The 24,512-nt window shown below is 44.9% G+C and overlaps 1 protein-coding gene across 3 annotated transcripts in view; it reads right to left on the reverse strand.

Annotated features, from left to right (window-relative positions):
• RPUSD3 (RNA pseudouridine synthase D3) overlaps positions 1–24,512 on the reverse strand; it is an 88,017-nt gene that overhangs the window by 41,348 nt on the left and 22,157 nt on the right. For all 3 annotated transcript variants that reach the window (XM_029601160.1, XM_029601162.1, XM_029601161.1), the window contains exons 4-8: positions 17,788–17,832; positions 16,573–16,669; positions 15,008–15,115; positions 13,805–13,889; positions 5,803–5,929 (exon numbers count right to left, since the gene is read on the reverse strand). In XM_029601160.1, the coding sequence (XP_029457020.1) occupies positions 5,803–5,929; positions 13,805–13,889; positions 15,008–15,115; positions 16,573–16,669; positions 17,788–17,832 (462 nt within the window). The remainder of the gene's footprint in view (positions 1–5,802; positions 5,930–13,804; positions 13,890–15,007; positions 15,116–16,572; positions 16,670–17,787; positions 17,833–24,512) is intronic.

Genomic DNA, 24,512 nt, shown 5'->3' on the forward strand with positions numbered 1-24,512 from the left:
TTATGCCTTAAGTAGACAGTGTCTTTAATAATAACATCGGAAGAGGAAGGAGTGACATGATAGATGCTTTCAGTGAACTTTCTGGTTTCCCATGGCAGCAGCTGCAATGGGGCTTAGGAAATACTGTTGGTATTCAGATGAAATGTTGATCGGTGCAGGTAGAGAATGTGATTTATCAAGCTGTGAGGTAACGAGTGCCTGTAATAAAGTTTGCTCAAATGTAAGAGAGAAAAGAAAACTAGGCAAACATTTTTTATGGCGTATTTCATGTGCATTTAGTAATCTACTATAGAATTATACAGATGATGTTAAATGATATATATACTGCCAGTAAAGTTGTAGTATTTACCTGCACCGGTTTTATTTGGCTCAACATGAATGTTTTCTATTGGAATATGTGGAGATTTTAAAAGTGAATGGGATTTATTGTTTGTTTGTAGAACCATTTATAAAACTATTGATTTTATGGCGCATGTGTGCAGCAGAAGAATACTATCAGCAGCAGCCTGCAAATTGGACAGCTAGCTGGAACAACCCCGAAGAAGGCTTTTTAGGTGAAACAAAGAGCCCTATTGGGTTTTTGATGTAAGCCCTTTATGGTTTGAGGATTCTTTTTATATGGTTTTTGGCAACAGCAATAAGGAACTTGCTGGTCTGCAGTACAACATAAAAAAGGGTTTTTCACCTTTGCATTTACTGGAAGAAGAATGACAGTGAACATTTTGCCTATTAAAAAAGAATTCTTTAAATACTGTGACTTTTTGAGATTTTTTCAGATCATTGTTATTTCTAAGAGGAGAAATGTGATTACATGGATTTTGCATGTGTAATGCAAAACATTTTAATGTTATTTAGCAAATGTGTGTAAAAAGTTTACTCTAAAGAGATATTTCAATATCAAAGTATCTTAGATATATAATATTGTATTTTGGTGGTTCAATGTATGCAAAATTTGTGTGTGTAATATATACATGTAAATATTCTAGCTATAGCTGACACAAACCTGTCTGTCATCTAAGCCTAGGCGTGAACTGTAGAAGGAATAGCAAACTGTTCTGTGCACCAAACGATTGACAGACCATCTGATCTCCTCGAGTCTCCATCAATCCATGACTGACTGACTCAGAAAGTGCACCCCCTCCCCCCCCCCAAGCCTGTAAGACTGGCATCCATTGGCCCCAACACCCTAACTGAGGTCTCAAGATCCAATCCCAAATCCAGGTCCTGCCACTTAAACAGCATGGTCAGCATATCCTTGCAGACTGCAGTACCAGTAGCAATATGGAATGGTTCTGAGATTTGGGAATTCACCTGAAGAGCAAAGCATCTTGATGAGGTCTTGCGTGCCTCACCAGGGTATCAGGACCAATGCTGCTGCTACTGAACCAAGAAGATGAAGATAACACCACACACTCACTCCTGCTGGACAATAACACAAAGAGCTGACAACCCAGTGCTATTGTTGTCAAACAATCTAAAACTGTTATCAGTTATCAGATTGCTATCAGTTATCAGACACTGCTGCCAAAAGAGTCAACATCCGGATCCCAGACATCCAAACGGTAATGCTTAGCAAAAGTATGAAGAGACTTCCAAGTCGCCGCTCTACAAATTTCTTGTGGCGAGACCAACTGACTCTCTGCCCAAGAGGTTGCCTGAGATCTGATAGAATGAGCTTTTAGACCATCCGGCATTGCCTGTCAGTGACATATATATGCCGAAACTATAGCTTCCTTCAACCATCGGGCAATGGTAGCATTGGATGCCTTATGCCCTTTCTGAGGAACGCTCCATAAGACAAAGAGATGATCCAACAACCGAAAAACATTAGTCACCTCCAAATAACGAAGGAGAAGCCGACAGACATCCAATTTCCGTAAATCGCGAGCCTGAGGGGAATTAGAATCCAAATCTGGAAAAGCCGGCAACTCCACTGACTGATTCAAGTGAAAACCTGACACAAACTTTGGTAGAAAAGGGTACCGTTCGAAGCGACATCCCCCCCACATCAGAAATCTGCAGAAAAGGCTCCCTACAGGACAACGCTTGAGTCTCCGATATTTGTCTTGCCGAGCAGATAGCCATTAGAAAAACTGTCTTGAGTGTCAGGTCTTTTACAGTTGCCCGTTTGAGAGGTTCAAAAGGAAGTCCGCACAACCCCCGGAGAACCAGATTCAGACTCCAAGAAGACACACTGGTCGAACTGTACTGAGATCTGTATTGGGACCCTTACTGGGATCTGTATTGGGACCCTTACTTTTCAATATATTTATAAATGACCTGGAAAGAAATACGACGAGTGAGGTTATCATATTTGCAGATGATACAAAATTGTTCAGAGTAGTTAAATCACAAGCAGATTGTGATAAATTGCAGGAAGACCTTGTGAGACTGGAAAATTGGGCATCCAAATGGCAGATGAAATTTAATGTGGATAAGTGCAAGGTGATGCATATAGGGAAAAATAACCCATGCTATAATTACACAATGTTGGGTTCCATATTAGGTGCTACAACCCAAGAAAGAGATCTAGGTGTCATAGTGGATAACACATTGAAATCATTAGTTCAGTGTGCTGCGGCAGTCAAAAAAGCAAACAGAATGTTGGGAATTATTAGAAAAGGAATGGTGAATAAAACGGAAAATGTCATAATGCCTCTGGTATCGCTCCATGGTGAGACCACACCTTGAATACTGTGTACAATTCTGGTCGCCGCATCTCAAAAAAGATATAATTGCAATGGAGAAGGTACAGAGAAGGGCTACCAAAATGATAAGGGGAATGGAACAACTCCCCTATGAGGAAAGACTAAAGAGGTTAGGACTTTTCAGCTTGGAGAAGAGACGACTGAGGGGGGATATGATAGAGGTGTTTAAAATCATGAGAGGTCTAGAACGGGTAGATGTGAATCAGTTATTTACTCTTTCGGATAGTAGAAAGACTAGGGGGCACTCCATGAAGTTAGCATGGGGCACATTTAAAACTAATCGGAGAAAGTTCTTTTTTACTCAACGCACAATTAAACTCTGGAATTTGTTGCCAGAGAATGTGGTTAGTGCAGTTAGTATAGCTGTGTTTAAAAAAGGATTGGATAAGTTCTTGGAGGAGAAGTCCATTACCTGCTATTAAGTTCACTTAGAGAATAGCCACTGCATTAGCAATGGTTACATGGAATAGACTTAGTTTTTGGGTACTTGCCAGGTTCTTATGGCCTGGATTGGCCACTGTTGGAAACAGGATGCTGGGCTTGATGGACCCTTGGTCTGACCCAGTATGGCATTTTCTTATTTTCTTATGAGATCATATAAAGCATCCGCGGTATACGCCACACCCACCTCCACATGCTCTGCCTGCTCCGCCTCGGGAAGCTCTTGCGCAGTGAGCAACTGTTGCCCGCTGCATGAAACTACTGCAGACTGCCGCCCGGATGCCAAGCGCCGAAAACTCAAAAATCCACTAGACTTCAAGTTTCCAATCCTAGAGATCCTTGAGTACAGCCGCTCCTGCCACCGGAAAAGTCGTCCGCTTGGTGATGGCTGAAACAGCCACGTCCACCTTAGGAACTTTAAGAAGGTCCAATGATTCCTCCAGTAGTGGACAAAGCTTCTCCATAGCTCGTCCTACCTGTAGACTGGCCTCCGGAGTGTCCCAGTCCCAGGTCATGAGCTGTAATAGCATTGGGTGGAAAGGGAAAGTCTTAGGAGGAGCCCGAAGACCCGATAGGAAGCCTTGGAAGGCTCTGAAACTGGCTGCGGAGCCTCAATCCCCAGCGCTGCCAGAACATGAGGGATCAGAGGATCAAGCTCATCTCTTCTAAATAATCTGAGCACCTGCGGATCATCTCCCTCCTCCGGGACGGACCTTTCAGCTCCCTTGTCTGCATCCCTGCTGGGACGCAGACAAGGGAGCTGCGATGAGAGATCTGGCTGTTCGGATAGCGGAGTCCCTGATTCGCCCAAAGCCCCACGGACAGTCTGAACTCTGGCGGATTCCTGGCCATTAGTAGGTTTGGAAACCTTCGCTGGTGGAGGCTCCGGCGACTGACATTCAGCCTCTGCCTCCAGATACGCTTTGTGCAGTAAAAGCACAAACTGTGATGAAAAAGGGTGCTGTCTCTTTAAGGCCTCCCCGAACCAGGGGGGAAGCAGGCATTGAGCCCTGAGGCCTCTTAGGGCTCAGATTCAGCGGGGAAAGCTGCGGAGGGAAATACTCTTCCCCCAAGCACCGCACTGAATCAGAGCGAGGAGGATCCAAAATGGCCACTGATCCCGTGCTGATCGGGAACGGGGCAGGCTGAGGCCTCCGAGCATGCAGTGTCTTCCCTGCACCTCGGGACCAGGCTACAGACGCCCTGCTGCCGCTCCCAGACGTCCCTGACGGGCCCTCACCACCGAGAAGGCATCGGGAGCAGAGGCCATCGCGGGAGTGCGCTCCCCGCAGGCAGAGCACTGCGATCCCCGCGGCATCCCCACAAGGAGCTGCGACAAAAGAAACAAAAAAACCCGGCAAATTAGTACCTCCGTAGGCCCAGGAGACCTGGTAGCTAAGCGCTCTTATTCTTAATTTTTTTTTTCTATACGCTGCTCTCAGCCAGGGGAAAGAAATGTCCCTGGGACCAAAACTACCAGTACAGGTCTCACCAAAGGAATTTAAACGTCTCTGGGCTTCTAGGGGGAGGGACCGGCCCACCGGTAAATCCCCCTACTCACCGGTGGAAAGGACCAGCTCTGGGTAAGCAGGCTCACAGGGTCACCAACCCCAGCCATGCCTCTACCAAGGGGGATAGGCTCAAAGCCCTTGGGAGGCTTGCACTCCTCACCTCCTGTTACATTTTTTTTTTTTAGACAGATTGATCTAGCCAAAGGGAAAATTTAAAGGTACAACAACCTTCTTAACCGAAGGCAAAGTGCCTCTTTTTTTTTTTTTTTTTTTTTTAAAGGATCAGGACCGCAGGTGCCACCTTCATCTGCTGGAGACAGAGAAATACTGAGGGATTGCAGGTGGCACACCGGTATAAGAGGGGGTGCCTCACAAGTTTTTCTCTGTCTCCATCTGCTGGAAGGGAGGCATAATCCAGTGGTCTGGACTGATCCAGGTACGTACAGGGAATCCATGCTGGATTATTAAAAATAGTGGGATTCCCATGTAAATAGAGATTTTTTTCTTACTAAGGCTTTGGCTAATCTCAGTTTGGGATTTTTTTAAAACATATTCATCAAAAATAAAAAGCTGGAAAAACATGCTTCCAAATTATGTTCTTTTTCCTTTAAAAATTGGAGTCCCAGGGCCAGTTTGGAGCACTGCCATGCAGAAGAGCCAGGTTTGATTCCCTGACCTGGCTTCTGCTTCCTGGGTCAACCAGGGCTGGAGATGTTACATTCCCATGTGTGTGTGAAGGAGACGAACATCAGCCATAGGTCAATGGTGACACCTATGTCAAGACTCAAAGTGCATGTATACTGGGTTCTGGAAGGAGCCACATCTGTGGTTACTGGCAAGGACAGGCACTTAATGGACAGAGGGTAATAAAATAGGATAAAATCCCTGGCTGGTTGTGAATGAAAGCTAATGATGCTAGAACCCAGCCCCAGTTCCGAATGAGCTAGAAGTCCAGAAGAGGAAACTGCCAAAACAAAAAAGAAAAAAATAAAAATAAAAAACCCACCCAAAACAACCCTGGAATCTCACTATTATTTTGGTTTTCCAAAAAATAAAATTACTTTTCACCATTTTCTGACATCCAAAAATGAAAAGATAAGCTAAACCCCGATGGTTACTATGAGGCTGCTGCTCAGACGCACCTGTCATGGGCTGAAACTGTACCAAAGCACAGCCTTGGTTGGCGTTCAGGACTCGGTAGTGGGTCAGGGTTTTCTTTACTTCCTTTCTCTCCAGGCTTCCACGACTTGGGTTGTTCACCGGGACTACCTGCATCAGTGAAATAATTAACTTACTGCAAAGAAACGATCCATATTACACTGCTATTGTGACTCATGTCTCCATTTAATTGACCCCTGTGTTTCCAGAGACCAATATTCAATAGGCTGTTTAGCAGACAAGTTATTCGGCTAAAGTCCTGCTGAAAACACTTGCTTAAAGTTATCCAGCTACATGTAGCCAAACAGGTTTTAAAGTTACCCGGCCTTATGTGACTAGATAACTTGCTACTTAATCGAGTATCTTAAAAGATATCCAGTTAAGTAACGCTGTCAGTGACACAAAAAAAAAAAAATAAAGCAAAAGTGCCCACACTCCCACATGTGAGCCTTCCCCAATATATATATTATTTATTTAGTGATTTTTATATACCGCGGCACGTAAAAAAATACATCACCTCGGTTTACATTAAACAATAAATTAGCAACAGGCTTTACAGACAAAAGAAATTAAGGTGTACGTAAAATAAATCATTTAAGAACTATTAAGAACAAATACATAATATAAATCAATAGCAAATTAGTTAAGAACAAAAGGCAATTAAACTGTTGAAAGTCCTATTCCTATTATATATATTTATTTATTTATTTATATATTTATTTAACAGCCCTGTTGGGCCCAGCGCCCCTCAGCCCCCAAAAAATGCTGGATCCTTCTTTCCTGTGCCCCCCCCTCCCCCCGCCAACCTTTTCCTGGTTTGAATATAAAAGTTCCAATCGGTCCTCTGCCCCACCCCCTCTCCTGCAGTCAGACAAGGAACTGGCTCACCCCAGCCGCCCCATCCCATCCCTCGACTGCCAAACCCTGCTGGGAACAATGGTCTGAGTAGGGAACGAGGGTATAGTAGGGAAGGCTCACATTCGGTCACAGGGCCTTCAATTTATTTATTTTCTTTTTGGTGACACTGACAATGCTACTTAACCAGGTAACTTTTAAGATATCCGTTTAACTGGAAAGTTATCCAGTCACACAGGGCTGGATAACTTTAAGCCACTTCTGAAGCAGATCTAAATTTATCCAGCTATGTTAGCCGGATCTACCAGATATCAATATTCAGCTATGTTAGCTGGATAATTCACTCCAGCTATAATTTAACCGGATAAATGGCTGAACTGTACAATTAAATCTTATCTGCTAAGTAGCTTTCCTGAGTTCTGACAGACCAGTGAACCTGTGGGATTCTCCCTCCCACCAGCAGATGGGGGCAGATTGTGAAAGCTTCCTTTCTGAAGCAGTCTATATATCCCTATATAGTCTGGCCCAGCAGAGGGGGAAGTCAGTAGTCTTTTGCCAAAGCATGGCCTGTTCCTTGTTGCTATTATACCCATTCTTCTCTCTCTCTTTTTTTTTTTTTATTTGTATCTAAGGAGACTTATCAGCTCATCATCCGGATTGCTCCTTCATCTGTCTCATCCTTCTCCCCTGGTTCCTTGGACACTAGTTCCCTACTTCTTGCAGTGTGGGAATCCAGAAACAGAGAAGAAATAAAGGAAATAATGAAGAAAGCGGATGAACAACCTGCTTTCGCATTCCGCCATGCTTCCTCATTCTATGTAGTTTGTAGTTACTTGCCTGTGCTCTTTGTTTTTTGTTTGTTTTTTTTTCCTTTCTTGGGCGGGATCTAGACTGGTATGTCAAGAGTCAAGGAAAGCTAATTAGCAGGTAAGATCTAATTGTACTTTCCTCTTCATCCTGCCAAACCAGTAAACCTATGGGATGTACCTAAGCTGTACTCATCCCAGGTAGGATCTCTAGTGCTGCCTCTAGGACCCCTCTATTAAACAGTCTCCTCCCTTTCATGGAGCTACAATCTATAATGTTTTATGAAATAGTGTACGGATGCCTATGTGGCCACCCTGCAAATATCCCTGGGTGTGACTGCTCTTTATTCTGCCCAGTATACTGCTTGTGCTCTCATGGAGTGCACCCTCAGACCTGCTGGAACTGGCTTGTTTTTCATTAGATAGCCCGCTGCTATCATCTCCCTAATTCATCTGGCAATCAAGACCTTGGAAGATGTCTCTCCTTTTCTGGGGCCTGAGAACAGGACAAATAGCCTGTCTGACTTCCTGAGGTCATTGGTCATTTCCAAGTATTTCAGCAGGATTCTATGGACAACTAGGAATCTCAAGACCCTGTATTTCCCTACGCACTCCACTTTCCTAACCCCTGGTAGATAAATGGCCTGATTGAGATGAAGTTATGATACTATTTGGGGAGACAACATTACTGTCTTTAGTGTTAAATCTTTCATGGAAGTCTCCTTAACGGACTCAAAAGGCACCTCGACTAGTGCCTTTACCATCAAATTCCAATTCCATGGTGGCACTATGGCTTTCCGAGTTGGTTTCACCTGCTTTGCTCCCACGAGAAAACGCACCACATCTGGATGAGCGGCTACAGAAATCCCTCTACATGGCCCTCTGAAGCTTGGGGCTGCCACCACCTGCACCCTCAATGCATTAACCACTAGTCCTTCCTGTAAAAACTACAGGACAGATGCCACCGCTACCTTCCTTGGAGACAACTTTTAAACTTTGCACCAAATTTTGAAAATCCTTCAGATGCGACTATATGTAAAAGGATGGGGTTCTCTTTCTGGCCCTTAAGAGAATAGAGATTACCTGGCTTGAGTAACCTCTTCTGCTAAACCTCCTCCTTTCAATTGCCGGGCCATAAGAGAGAATTTTTCTGAATACTAATTTCCCTTTAAAGGGTAGCTTTCCTAGCTTGGTCTTGGAAGCAGAGTCCGTCACTCCGTTTTTCAGCCACAATAGCCGTCTTGCCATGACTTCTATTGCTGCCGGCTTGGCTGAAACTCTTATGAGGTCATAAATCATATCTGCCACAAAAGCTGCCGCAAATTCTACTAGGATCATGTCCGTGCTATTCCTCGAGGTTCCTACCTCCTCGAGTCCCTGTGCTCCTCCCTGGGACCAGATTAGAAGGGCCCTGGCTACATACCCCCTGAAGGGTCAAGGTTGACAGCTTGAAGTCTTTTTTTTTTTTTTTTTTTTAACAGCATCTATACTTTCCTACCTTGGGGGTCCTTAAGGGCTGCTCCTCCTCCTACCAGTATTGTAGTCTTTTTTTTTTTTTGTTACTGCCGAGATAGTCGCATCTACTTTGGGCAGGTTTAAAAATCTCTCTCTGTCCTGCAGTTCTATGAGATACAGCCTTTGCATGGTTCTACAACTCCTAAGCCTAGATCCTGTGATTTCCTACTCCGCTGTCAGCATGTCCTGGATTGCTGAACGGATGGGAAATGCTTTGGACAGCTTCCTTATCCCTGTGAGAATGGGATAGCCTTTCATTCTAGGCTTAGGAAATTCTTCCTTTAAACTTAGCACCTGTGAGACCTTTAAAATCAGAGCACCTAGCTCTTCAGGTCTAAACAGGTGAACTACTGACTCTTATCTCACCTTCCTCCTCAAAGTTCGCTTTTTCCTGAGAGGAAAAATTCTTCCTCCTCTAGCCCCCCCTAAGTCCACCATATTAGGTCTCCAATACTCCCCGTGCTGACAAGAAGAGTAGCCCTATCTTTTATATCAGAGTTAGTTTCTTCCAAAAATTGAGTTAAATTTAACAACTTTTCTCTAACTTCAACTCCTCTATCCACAGTCTTCTCGAAGCAAGGAGTTTCTCTCAGAAAGATAATAAGCCGATCTCAGGCACTGCCTCTTTAGAAACTTTCAAGAAGTCCAGCTAGAACTTCTTTATCGTCTCTAAAGGAGAAATCAAAGAACAAGGGAAGTTGAGAAATCTCAAATTGAACCTCAGAGTAATTACCCATGCTTTCAACTTTCCTATGCAGAAACTGATTATCCCTTATCAAGGACACATTGCTTTCTTGCAAAATTATTATAATCAAGTATAGCATTTTTAATTTGACCCTCCAACTCTGATTATTTTGCAAATGATCATTAACTTTGGAAGTTAAAGTTCCAAAAGACCCCAAAACATTATCTATGCTCAAAGAAAAAGCTAGCTCCAAGTTAGTAATTGCTGGCCATACAGAGTCAACATTATTTCTGCAGGCTTAGCCATTATTTGAGGTTCAGCTGGTAAAAGATCTCGATCCTGCTGAGGCCTCACCTCCAAGGAAGGATCCAGTGACAGAACAGGATTCACTGATCCTTCCCCAGGACCCAGGGAAAATGGATTAGGCACCTGCGGTGGGGCTGGGCCAGAGGGTTTAAGAGAGATCAATGCCGCTGATAGAGCAGAGCCAGAAGAACCAGAGGCTCGAAGCTCATTGGGGTCCATACTTGAACTAGGGAAATTATAGGATTCCAGGGCTGGTTGAGCAAATCGGGGGGGTAGACTGAGAAGCAGGAGGTAATAATCTCAGGTTACCTTTTCTTTTTTTGCCCATACCAGATTTAGATATCCATGAATTGCGAGAAGAATCATCCTCCAAAACTGTTAGAAGGGGCACGTCCCTTTGGCATGCGCCAGAGGCTGCACGCTGCTGTACGCCGTGCTTTCTCAACCAGGTCCAGGCAGGCAGCAGCGGTAGATGTGTTCCCAGATGTCAGGGGGGAACAGAGCAGAAAAACCTCCTCATGCTCTCCCTAAATGGCTTTTAAATATTGACCTCCCTGTATTTTTGTTGAGCTTTTCCTGTCCCAAGGCACACCCAGGTAGGGCTGTACAAAGGAAGATTGGTTCTTACCTGCTAATTTTTGTTCCTGTAGCACCACAGATCAATCCAGACTTCTGGTTTATGCATCCCTGCCAGCAGGTGGAGACAGAGAAAGTTAAACTGACACTGCTTCATATTCTCTGGTGCCATCTGCAGTTCCTCAGTATTGAACTGTACCCAAGCAAAAAAACACTTGCAAAAACACTTGTAAAAAACTTGTAACCAACCACTTAAAGTCAGAAAAATCTTAGATTATACCAAGAAAATTAGAGCTGAGCGGACGACTCTCCACCTCTATAGATCGGGCGGGTTCTGGACTGATCCGTGGTACTACAGGAATTAAAATTAGCAGGTAAGAACCACTTTTCCTTTCCCTATACATATCCGGATCAGTCTAGACTCCTGGGATGTATCAAAACTCTCTACTGAGGGTGGAATCTAAAGAGTCCCACTCGCAAGACACTCTCGCCAAATGACCGAGACTCTGGATCCCCTACATCCAGACGATAGTGCCTTGCAAAAGTATGCAGCGACTTCCAAGTCGCCGCTCAACAAATTTCCTGTGGAGAAACCAGCTGGGCCTCTGCCCAAGAAGCTGCCTGAGACTGAGTAGTGACCCCGCAAACCTTCCGGCAACTGACGGCCTTTGAGAATGTATGCAGACCCAATAGCCTCCTTAAGCTACCTTGCAATGGTAGCCTTAGAAGCCTGGGTACCTTTCTTCAAACCACTCCATAAAATGAAAAGATGATCAGACCTCCTAGATACTGTAGCAAAGCCCTACAGACGTCCAACAGCCTAAGCTCCCGCTCATGAGGCGCAGAAGCATCCAATTTTAGAAAGGCCGGCACTCCACCATCTGATTAACATGAAAAGCAGATGTCACCTTCAGAAGAAATGTTGGTACCGTTCGCAAGGACACTCCTGAGTCTGAGATATGAAGAAATGGATCGCAGCAAGATAAGGCCTGCAACTCAGAAATTCTCCTCACAGAACAAATGGTTACTAAGAAGACAACCTTTAAAGTCAAATCCTTAAGAGTCGCTCTGCGGATAGGTTCAAAAGATGCATCACACAAACCTCGGAGAACGAGATTAAGATACCATGATGGACAAACTCTCCTCTCTGGAGGGTGCAAATTCTTAACCCCTCGAATAAACCTAATCACGTTGGGATGAGCAGACAACTGGTACCCTTCAACTTTATCTCTTAAGCAAGCCAGACCCGCTACCTGAACGCCAAGAGAGTGGAAAGCTAGACCTTTGATTAAACCCTCCTGAAGGAAAGACAAAACATGAGACAACGAAGACCGCAAGGCCTGAACTCTTTCAGCCATACACCATGTCTCAAAGACCTTCCAGACCTGGACATACGACAACGAAGTTGATGTCCGTCTAGCTTGCAGAAGAATAGTTATGACCGGCTCTGGGTACCCTCTTCGCCTCAAACACCGCCTCTTAAAAGCCAAGCCACTAGACAAAAGTGATCGTAGGGAGGGAGGAAAGCCACCCGACAGAGCCCTGTTCTTACTGCTCAAGCTGCTCCTGCTGTACAACCTTTTAAAAAAAATTTTTTTTTGCAAACAACTTTAATCAGCCCGACAAGGAGCTCCCCTCTCCTAAGGCTGAAGAGAGCTGTCCAGCTCAGCTCAGCCAAAGTTAACCAAGGAGAGGGAGAGACCAAAAGAAAAAGGAGCAGCTAACCTGAGCCAAAAAGCTGCCTAAGCAACCTCGTGAAGGGGAGGGATCTGGACCACCAGATTTACACCCCACGAAACAAACTGGAGCGAGCATACAGAGAGATCACTGACCTCCAGCTTGTCCTCCTCAACCAAACAGGGAAGGGTTCCCCCCTGGGAGCCTAACCCCTAGGAGGAAGGCTCACAAAAAAAAAAGAACTTGGCAGATTAAAGAACTGCAGCCAGCCACCATCTGCTGGAGACAGAGAAATACTGAGGAACTGCAGGTGGCACCAGAGAATATGCAGCAGTGTCAGTTTAACTTTCTCTGCTGGCAGGGATGTATAAACCAGGAATCTAGACTGATCCGGGTAGGTACAGGGAACTCTTATATGCTTCAGAGTGTTCTCCTACAGTGGAATTTGAACAATTATCATTGCTGTATTCCTAAAGTCTGTACTCCATCAAGCATACAAGTTCTTTTCTGGTGGAAGAGCCCACACAAATACAACTCATTTCCACCACTGGCAGGATGATCCTGAATCCAAGCAATATCCCACAATTCTCCAGGTTAATATCTTTACAGTAAGGCTGGCAATGCTTCGGGTTTGCCAGCTTCAGCTGGCTTCCAAGCCAGGTGAGACCCTCAGCTCCAGCTCACTCCAGTAACCTCTGCTCTGGAGTTGCTCCATTGCCAGAGAAGGAATTCCTGAAGCTCGAGCTGGGGGTTTCTCTTGGCTCTGGAGCCAGCCTGGAGCCAGCCTGGAGCCAGCTCTGGAGCCAGCCTGGAGCTGCTCCAGAATCAGAGCTGCCAAACCCGGAGTATTGTCAATCCTATATCAATTAGGACATTCTAAAGATGCCACATAATCAACTATTGAGGGAACAAGAAGCCTTCTTTTCATGTAATATATGAAACATATATTCAAGAAATGTATCCCATGTTTCAATACATAGGCAAACCTACAGAACATTTTGTTTAATAATTCTAGAGCTGTGTTTTCATAATACCATTGGTCTCTCTTTTGTATTAACTGTTTTCCCAGACCCTGCAGACTGAAAGGCTATACTGGTTTAAACCTCAAAGCTGAGAGTATCAACTCCCCCTTTCAGTTATTCTGTAAACCGGCATGATGTACCCACGAATGTCGGTATAAAAAAGCTAATAAATAAATAAAATAAATAAATAATCTCCCAGCGAGATGTTATTTAACATCTTTTTCCTGTTTACAGAGTCTGAACTGGAAGCTTTGATGGGGAAGAACAGGAGATTCTTTAATTTGGAAGCAAAAACACCCATTCCTGTAATGATGGAAAACAGAGTCTCAAGTTTTTGCATTAGTAAAGCTGAGGAAGAGCATAACATATGCAGATCACCCCTCACCACAGATTCTGCATTAATGGGGCCCCTTACTCCATTGAGTACAAACATCTTCTGGTTCCGTTACAACTTAGGTTTCATATCCAATGTGCTTGCCCCAGACCCTTCCACATGGAAGGTGTCACCTTACTCAGTCCATCTGCCCTATAACTTGCTCCTTACCAGCTGCAGTCCTCCGATATGCTGTAACTTCAAGCCAGTGAAGATGTCACCTTCTGATGGATCGGGGGATCCGACAGTAACAGCACTGGAAGAGAAAGAGTGAAAGAGCAAGTGTAACTTAAAAGACTGCCTTCCAAGGCAAGCCCAGAGCAAAATAATCTTAACTAATGTATTTAGCCTGGACTTCGAAAGTTCTGTTTACTACTCTTAGATAATCATTTTATATGGACTCTGTTTTCCAACATAAAATAGATCGAGAGGCTTATCCTAACCTTGGTGAAGGGGATAAAATAGTAGACTCTGAAATACTAACCTGATAACCCTAAACCTACTGTGCAACAAACACATACTGCAAGAGATAGATGTGCTTTCTGCATGAGCATTCCCTGGTAGCTAATCCATGGATATTTGGGATCAGTGGGAGAATTCAGGAGATGTTAACCCTGCCCTCAATCAGTACTTGATAGAGCTATTTCACTAGCAGGCCCAAAACATTGGAACGAAATGCCTCCAGAGCTAAGACTACAACCAGATTTTAAGAATTTTAAGCGGAACCTGAAAACATGGCTGTTCAAAAGAGCATACAGCATAGGTGAATGATATTCCACAAACCGAATTTCTTAGTGTTTCTACCTATTTCATTGATAAATGCCTGTTTTAAGAATTTTATCTTGTATTAGTACGTATTTTACCCTTTTAAAGTAATTTGTCTTAAATTATGTATCTATTTTCTTAAAATTGTAAACCGTTGTGAAAGTTTTTAACTAAATGACAGTCTACAAAACCTGTTAAATAAAATAAAATAAAATGCAAGATGGACCCAGGACACAGGATGCAGATACTCAAGTTTCAGAATGCTAGTAGATATAAAGTGCTCAAACTATTAAAGACTAGCTTGGCTCACTGTTCAAAAGTAAGTTTACATTCATGACAAAAGCCTAAACTGGAGACAGATTTGGATTCCTGCGCTTCTAAGTTCAACATCCAGTCACTTACTGTTCCTGAACTGAACTTTTATACCTGAAACACTGGCATCAAATGGAAAACACGGTGCCTAGCAGAAACCCAGAAAGGGAAGCAACCTGTCTCCAAACAAAGCAGTGGGGGAAGGGAGAAAATGATGTTGTGACACTGTGGATGACCTAAGAGAAAAAAGGATGATGATGCCATATGATTCTGCTGGGAGCCAGAAGTCCAACTCACCAGTATGTGGCCACTGGTTTCTTTCTCCTCCGGCACTGGATGAAGAACTCCTCTATGCGTTTTGTAATGAAGTGACAGCTGGAGAGAAGCACCAACCCAGAGCTCTCTCTGTTTTTTTTTTTTTGAGAGGGGAGAGGAGAAGAAATATAATATAAAAAAATTAAACCAAAATCTGTGAAATCATATTTTTCATATTATACGCTCCCTCAGTCCCCTAACATTCAATGCATTGGAGATTTTAACACTGACACTGGGTCCCTCGCCAAGGTAAGATCTGCTGCCCCCCATGGCACATCTAAGAACTACAGGTAAAAGCAGGACAGCTTTGCCAGACAACTCAGGCAGGTTTATTATCTGCTCTGGACGAAGTAACAGGCCGATACAGTACAGTGCGCTCCGACAGAGCGCAGTTAACCCGCTTTTGGATGCGCGTTTTTGACGCGCTAGCTTTACCCCTTATTCAGTAAGGGGTAATAGCGCGTCGAAAACGCGCGTCCAACCCCCCAGAGACTAATAGCGCCCACAACATGCAAATGTATGTTGATGGCCCTATTAGTAAAAACTGCTTTTCTGTGCACCCTCCGACTTAATATCATGGCAATATTAAGTCAGAGGTCCCAAAAGTTAAAAAAAGTTAAAAATTAAAAAAAAAAAAATTAAAATCAGCTCGCGGCTCGAAAACTAGATGCTCAATTTTGCCGGCGTCCGGTTTCCGAACCCGTGGCTGTCAGCGGGTCCAAGAACTGACGCCGGCAAAATTGAGCGTCGGCTGTCAAACCCACTGACAGCCGCCGCTCCTGTCCAAAAAGAGGAGCTAGGGACGCGCTAGTGTCTCTAGCGCCTCTTTTTATCGCGGGCCCTAATTTAAATATTTTTATTTACTGTATCGCGCACACTGGACACTGGCCTGTGCGCGCGCCGGGAGAGCGGGCGCTCACCCGCTCTCCCGTGACCTTTACTGTATCGGCCTGTAAGTGCTTACAGCATTCAGGAGGACATCTGAAACATGAGTTTAAGCCTCCATCCTTCTAATAACCCATCATTTGACCTTGACCAATGTACTCTCCCTCCTTAAGGGAATCTGTTGCGTTTAACATTTAAAAAAAAAAAAAAAAAAAAGACACACATTTTGCTTCTCCCATAAATAACTCAAACTGAACAATACAAATAACTAAAAGAAAAATTAATTTCCTGAGGAACAGTGTAAAAAGGCAGACACAGGACCCTGAATGCTATTTCAAAGGGAGTTCACTGGGGAAAGCATCACTGCAGCAACTCTGCACTAACATCCTAAAAGTCCTTGCACAGTCAACACTACAGTCATCAACATTGCTGGAGACACACTGGTCACATTTCTACAGCAGATCCTTGCCGGACAGCTTATGGAAAGTAAGGCTAATGTCTAGATAGTCCAAGCTGTGGCGAGTTTGTTGAATGAAAGTGTTTGAGGTGCAGGACTTGAGGAGGAGGAAATGGGACTAACACACCCATTGTGAGCAGTAGAACTGGGAGCATTTTGGGAGGGTTACAACTCCACATCAGCCTCATCCAAGTCCTTCACCTACTTTATTGCGGCTTTGACTACATGGAGCTGCTCGGAGAAGCCCAGGTGTTGGCACAAATCAGGGAGGAGAGTCAGCAGAGTGAGTTCATCTTGCCTACCTAAGAGAAAATAACACACATAAGCTATGGTACGCTGCCTTCCTCTCACATACATCCTCTTTCCACTTCTTAAAGAATCCCTAGTGCTTACTTTGACCATAGTAAGGAATTTGAAATAAATTCCTCATTCAGACCCCGACTTTTACAGTCTGGGGAAATAAATAAGCATGGGGGCAACTTGCTGGTGCTGTAGTTATTACCCTTAACCAATAAGCCTGATACTTTTGATGCAACTTCAACATTTGCTCTCTGCTTCGACGGCAGGGGTAACAGGGAATTGGATTCAGACAGTAACCAACGAAGGCCCTGACTTTTATGGTTTGGGAAACTGATAAGCATGGAGGTAACCTGCATGGCAAGACAGATACTAGCATAAGCTTACTGGGTAGACTCGATGGACCATTTGGTCCTTTTCTGCTGTCATTTCTATGTTTCTATTGTAACCTTTATCTCAGCTATCCTCCATCTTAAAATCTGGTCAAGTAAAGGCCAGTCTAGAGCGTCGTATTAACATGTCAGGCAGCTTGACTTGATGAGTGGTTAGAAATTCAAGTGCAGAACAGGTCATGTAGTTCAAGAGTGCTGGGAAAGTCACTGGACTGGTAAGAGAAAATTCAGGTTTTGAAAACCCATAAGTAGCACATGGAGAAATTTCAAAAGTGTGTTGTAGCCTTAGCACATCTGGAGAAATGTTAATAAGTGGGCAAAAGCCATTGCGGAACAAATGCAGCATCTTAAAGGAAGACAGCAACTCCTATAGTCAGCTTGTGAAATGCTAAAAGAACAAGAAAGGACAGGATTTCAGAGAGATGATCATAATAGGTCAGTGATGATCCAGACCACATTCTGTTTCAAATGAGCACTTTGAAAGAGCACTTTGAAAGAGCGGAGGAATCAGCAGCACAGTCCAAGAAAGATTAAAGGAGCAACATCCGACTTCTGTCAGCTCCACCTCATAAAAATTACCTCAGATAAGTCTCACCACAGTAAATTCCAAATAACCCTTTCTGGGGAAAGAGACCAGTGCTTTTAGATGCTGGGCTCTACCCTCTGCTCATGGTATCGTGTTCTGGCACTTACTGTGATTTTTGACAGTAAACAAACAATGGAAACAGTACCTGTAATGGACAATCCTTGGGGCTTGTTGATGGCCACCAAAGCACCTGCAGTGTAGACAGACACAAATTACTATTAGGAAGATTCCCTCAGATTGAGGCAGATGGCATTTACCTCATAGAGAAATTCTTTACGTCCTGCACTACACTGATGCAACACCAAATTTCATTAATATTTTGGGAACCTAAATCTGCATCCAGGAGATACTTTCCCTGTCAGAAGGCACTGCAGTCCACACAATCGCCAGGAATCACAAAGCAGGCGAAAAGAAACAAATCAACTCTGCCTCTGGACTGGAGCACCCAGGTTCAGTAAAAAACTAAGGATCACTTCCTCTCTTTGGCAGTGGATGTGGTTTAGGGGTTAACAAAAAGGCAATGACTTGAGTTCAAATCCCCTCACTTATCAACCCTTTGTATAACTCTGGGAAACTTACTTTTTCCCAACTGTAAGAAGGTGATAATAATAAATAATAATCATTGTGTATCACTGTTCCCTCTCTTCATGGAAGCTTTCATGCAATCAAGGAACAGAAATATGGCTGCATGTATATTTCTGAAGTATAACAAGGAAAATTGGTTCCTACCTGCTAATGTTCGTTCCTGTAGTACCACAGATCAGTCCAGACTCCTGGGTTTTGCCTCCCTGCCAGCAGACGGAAATAGAGAAAGTTCACTGACACTGTACATAACCCAGTGTGCCACCTGCAGTCCCTCAGTTTTGACCTGTACCCAAGCCAAGATGACAGCAACAACATAAATTTCTAAGCTTGTTCAAAGCAAACTCCCTCTCCTCCAATGAGGCAGAAGATAGTGAAGTTGCCCAAAAAGACAAAAGAAAACTCGTTTCCCAAATTTAACATAAGCAATCAGCATTGAAAACCTCCAACAACTCCGCACTATATACAAAGCAACAGTACGAGCGGAAGACTCTCCCCTTCAGTAAATGGGCGGATGTCTGGATTAATCTGTGGTACTACAGGAACGAGAATTAGCAGGTAAGAACCAATTTTCATTTCCCTGTACATACCCAGAGCAGTCCAGACTCCTGGGATGTATCTAAGCTTCCTTAACTCGGGTGCGACATGGAGAGTTCCGCTCATAGAACACTCTCACTAAAGCACATGGAAGCCAGAGCCCCGATATCCAAACGATAATGCCTAGCAAAAGTGGGCAACCACTTCCCAGTAGATACCCAGCAAATTTCAGCAGGAACCCTTTAGAAATTTAAGTTGATTCAATTGCTTTCTTCAGCCACCGCAATTGTAGCATTAGACAACTTATTTCCCCTCTCTGAGCCACTCCACAGTACAAAGAGGTGATACAATCTACAAACAGGAGATGCGATCTATGGAAATCATAAGTGATCTTTAGATACCTCAGTAATGCATGCCTCCAATCTAAGAGTCTAAGCTCCCCCGCATGTGGCATAGAGGAATCCAAATCAATAAAAGCTGGAAGCTCTACTGTCTAACTAAGATGGAACACTGAGACTACTTCAGGCAGAAAAGAAGGCACCATCCAAAAAGATACCCCCGAATCAGACAACTATAGGAAGGAATCTCAACATGACAGCGCTTGCAGCTCCGAAATTCTCCTAGCTGTACAAATAGCAACCAAGGAAACCACTTTAAGAGTCAAGTCTTTAACCATAGCTCTCTATAGTGATTCAAACAGAGCCTCACACAATCTTCTAAGGACTAGATTCAGATTCCAAGATGGACAAAGGTTCCGCACCTGAGGACACAAGTTCTTAGCTCCCTAAAGGAACCATAGAACATTCAGATGTGCGGACAGACGATATCCTTGCATCTTACCCCGGAGACAACCCAATGTCACTACCTGGACACTCGGCCAGTCCCTTGACCAGAAACTTTCTGTAGAAAAGCCAAAATATGAGACACCATAGCCTGAACAGACTGAGGCTGCACTCCAAAACAGCAGACCAGGGCTCAAAAATTCTCCAAATTCGCACATACATCAAAGATGTAGAAGGTGGAAATAACCAGTTCGGAACATCCCCTCCCATCTCGGTTGTCTCCTCTCAGAAGCAAAGCCACAAGATAGAAGTGAGCCCCCTGATCCAAAAATATTGGGTCCTGGTGGAAAATAGTTAACTGATGTCTGAACCTCAGGGGCCTGTCTATGGCCATGTTGATCAGATCTGGAAAGCATGGTCGATGTGGCCATTTTGGAGCTAACAGGATCATGTTGCCTGGATGTTTCTCTATCCACCAAAATCCCTTGTCCACCAGAGGCCACAGGAAAGACGACAAAGAAGAATCCCTTGAGTCCGCAGCAGCACCAGAGCTCCGATTCCTTTGTACCGTGTTCTGTTCAGCGGCTGTAAAACAGTGACGCCTTGGTGTTCTCTTTGGTTGGGATATCCCCATCTTCCGTGAATGAGACACATCGCTGCCTCCAACAGCTCCCATCCTCCAGGGTCTATCTTACCCCGACTGAAAAAATCTGCCTGAACGTAGTTCACTCCAGTGATGCGAGACACTGCCAGCCACTCCAAGTACTGTTCTGCCCAGAAAATCAACTCCCGGGATCTCAAGGCACTGCCTGATGTAGTCCACCGTCGTCACATTGTCTGATAAGATCCGCACTGGAAGGCCACGTAAACTTGGTAGACAGGCAAGCAATGCGAAATGCACCACTCTCGTCTCTAACCGATTGATAGGCCATGAGATTCCTGTTTCGAGCACTAGCCCTGTGCCGACTGATCCTGCCACTCCGCCCTCCATCCAGAGAGGCTTGCATCAGTGGTGACTATTATCCAATTCAGAATCTACAATTCTGCAGCACATTCAAGACTGGTGCGAGCAAGCACTACGAAAGGCTATCACTGGCTTCCCCCTCTAATAGACAAGGAAGATGAAACTCTTCAAATAACGGATTCCAGCGGGAGAAAAGCTCCCTGCAGATTCCACATTATGTGCGAACACCCAATGCATTAATTCCAATGTCAATGCCATAGAACCCAGACCTGTAAATAGTCCCAGACACTGGGCACCAAAATCTCTAGCAAAAGCCTAATCTGACTCTGCAAGTTCAGCAATCTCTCTCCGTGAGAAACACTCTCTCCACTAGTGTGTTGAACTGAGCTCCCAGATACTCCAAAGTTTGTAAGAGGACTAAATGGCTCATTGCTAGGTTCACCACTTATCTTAGAGACTTCAAGCACATCGGTACCTTTTGTACTAATTGTCAACAGAGGTCATTTGATTTTGCATAAATAAGCCAGTCATCCAGATACGGATACATCAACAAACCCTGCTTTTGCGATGCGGCTGCCCCCACCACCATCACCTTGGTGAAGGTAAGTCGAGCAGTCACCAGCTGAAGGGAAGGGCTCGAAAACAAAAATGTTCCCTTAGGACCATGAACCTCAGGAATCTCTGGTGCTCCAGCCTGTTGGCTATGTGCAGATATGGCTCTATCAAGGCGAGAGATGCCAAGAACTCTCCCTTGTGTACCGCCGCTATGTCGGACCTCAGAGTTGGACCTCGGAGTTTCCATGTGGAAAATGGGAAAACTTGAGAGTTGCATTTACTTTCTTTAAATCCAATATCTCTTGAATTGGATACAGGGGGAAAAAGAAACAGGATGCTTAACTTAAAATTGACCTCTGGTCACATTAAGCATGTTCAGGGTCTGAGCCAACAAACTCAGCAAGACATCTCTGTAAAATAAATAAATAATTATTGAAAATCTGAGCAGAGTCTGAGACGGCTCAATCATATGCAATTTCTCCCTCTTCTAGAAGTGAGAAAGCTAATTCCCCATAGGAATCCTCTGATGTCTCATGATCCACACTTCCTTGAACATTACCAGGGTCAGCCTCCCTGTGGCATTCGGCCACCGTGACTGACAAATGGGAGGCCCAAACACGTGATCCCTATAGTAGGTTGCTTCGTCTTCACTGGGCACTCTTGCAGAAAGGTCTGTAGGCCCTGGAAACATTCCACCCAGGAGGAGGAGGATGGCTCTATACCAGAGTCCATAGGCTCAACCTTACTCTCTCCAACCTCTCTCGGGGAAGCTTCTGCCCTTGGGAAAAAGGAGGAGAACTGTCCATTACCTCGCCTCCCCCTCCATTCCCCCTCCAGAGACACCATAGGCTGAGGGAATGTCCAAACACGGGCAAAAGCTGTAGCAGTTAAATCTCTTTCAGCCTCTAAACAGCACTTATACAAATGGAGAGAGTGAGGACTGAATTGCTATCAGACGACATGCCTCACAGATAGCAAGGCGCTTGGACCTGTTCATCCCTGGGGCCTAGCTCTCCTGAACTTTGGCTCTAGGCGGCCTCCTGAGCGCACACCAATGCCACCTGAGCATAGACGCACACCCCTCCAGGTGCTCAAGACTAGGTCACGGTTGTACGTGCACAAGTACATGTGCAAAAGGAAAATTGGTTCTTACCTGCTAATGTTCATTCCTGTAGTACCACGGATCAGTCCAGGACAGCTGGGTTTTGCCTCCCCTCCAGCAGATGGAGACAGAAAAGTCTTCGTGGGCTCTGTCCTATACCCTTGAGGTGCCACCTAGTGTCTGTCAGTATTATACTGTATCCAAGCAGAAATTATATAAACCTCAACGGCAACCATAAAACCACTTCCCCCTGAAGATCAGAGGAAATGAAAACACCTGAAACCTTATGAATGAATGAAAAATATGCCCAAATCCTTTCCCTAAAGAGGGGGAGCAGTCAGTAAAAACTGGCAGAAAAATTGATCAGCTACTGGCCGAGCGGACTCTCCATTTTCCCCCTGGGCGGGCGTCTGGAATGATCCGTGGTACTACAGAAATGAAAATTAGCAGGTAAGAACCAATGTTCCTTTCCCTGTTCGTACCCGGATCAGTCCAGGACAGCTGGGAAGTACCAAAGCTTTTCTAACCAGGGTGGGACTGAGAGAATCCCGCTCGGAGTACACTGGCTCCAATGTCTGGCAAAGGTATGTGGAGACTTCCAGGTAGCAGCCCTGCAAATTTCCTGTGGCGACACCTGCTGACATTCAGCTCAAGAAGCCGCCTATGACCGAGTAGAGTGAGCCTTAAGACCAGACAGAATCGGGCGACCCTGAACCAGGTAAGCCAACACTATAGCCTCCTTCAACCAGTGTGCGATGGTGGCCCTGGAAGCCTTCTGCCCCTTTCTGGGTCCACTCCACAGCACGAAAAGATGATCCGAGAGCCGGAAACTGTTGGTCACCTCCAAGTAACACAACAACACTCTCTTCACGTCCAACTTCCGCAAATTCTTAGACTCTGCAGAGGAAGCTCTCTACTTCAACGGCAGGGGAGAAGAAATCTAATACTTCACGCATATCCAGCATAGCTCTCTGCTTCAACGGCAGGGGAGAAGAAAATCTAATACTTCACTCATATCCAGCATAGCTCTCTGCTTCAACAGCAGGGGAGAAGAAAAACAACCAATAAGGGCTGAATAATATAGTCTGGTAAACAAATAAGTATGGGTGTAGCTTGCTTGTTGCGGCGGTTACTACCACTAACTAATCAAGCTTGATACTTCATATTTCACTTGGATGCAGCTCCATCACTGCTCTCTGCATTAATGGTTAGGTGAAAGGGAAATAGAACCAAGGGTTGCTAAGAGCCAAGAGAAACAGATAAGTATGAAAGGAAAGAAGTGTGAAGCTTGCTGGGCAGACTGGATGGGCCGATTGGTCTTCTTCTGCCGTCATTTCTATGTTTCTAAGAATTTAAACCTGTGAATGGAGTTCCACGGACTGGTTCAAATGAAAAGAGGATACGACCTTCGGAAGAAAGGAGGGAACTGTTCTCAAGGAAACTCCTGCGTCAGAGATCCTCAAGAAAGGTTCCCTGCAGGACAAGGCCTGTAGTTCAGACACCCGCCTCGAGGATGATATAGCCACCAGAAAAACTGTCTTCAAGGTCAGAACCTTCAGTGTCACTAGCTTCAAAGGCTCAAAAGGGGCATTACCAAGTGCCCTCAGAATCAAATTCCACTTCCATGAGGGACAAGGGCTCTTAACCGGAGGATGTAGATACTTAGCTCCTCTTAAAAAACGGGCCACATCCAGATGAGAGGCTATAGCAACTCCTTGCAGCTCTCCTCGAAAACAGCCAAGGGCCGCCACCTGCACCCGCACAGAATTGAAGGCCAATCCTTAGAAATCCAGTACCTCCAGAATTGACGCCTTGGACGGCTGTACGTGGTGGTCTATGCACCTGGACTCAAACACTCCCGAAACTCTAACATATGTCATAAAACTAGAAGTTTTACAGGAACGTAAGAACATAGTCACCACTGCATTCGAGTAACCCTTACTCTTCATCCTACACCTCTCATAAGCCATGCCGCTAGATAAAAGCGAACTGCCTCTGCAAAATAAATAGGGCCCTGATGCAATAGAGATGGAGACGGATGAAACCTCAGAAGACCACCTACCACCAGATTCAAGAGGTCTGCAAACCACGGCGCCTCGGCCACTCTGGAGCCACCAGAATCACCCTGCCTGCGTGCCCCTTGATGCGGCGTAGAACCATTCCGACCAACAGCCACGGTGGGAAGAAATAGAATGTCATTTAGCCAGGGTAGGACCAACGCGTCTACCCCTTCTGCCCCCGGTTCCCTCCGCCTGCTGAAGAACCGGGGAGCTTTGGCATTGTCGTACCTCGCTATTAGGTCTATGGCCGGTCTGGACCACCGGGCGCACAGAAGATGAAAGGCATCG

The sequence above is a fragment of the Rhinatrema bivittatum genome, chromosome 4 (assembly GCF_901001135.1).
Source record: "Rhinatrema bivittatum chromosome 4, aRhiBiv1.1, whole genome shotgun sequence".
NCBI classification, from domain to species: domain Eukaryota; kingdom Metazoa; phylum Chordata; class Amphibia; order Gymnophiona; family Rhinatrematidae; genus Rhinatrema; species Rhinatrema bivittatum.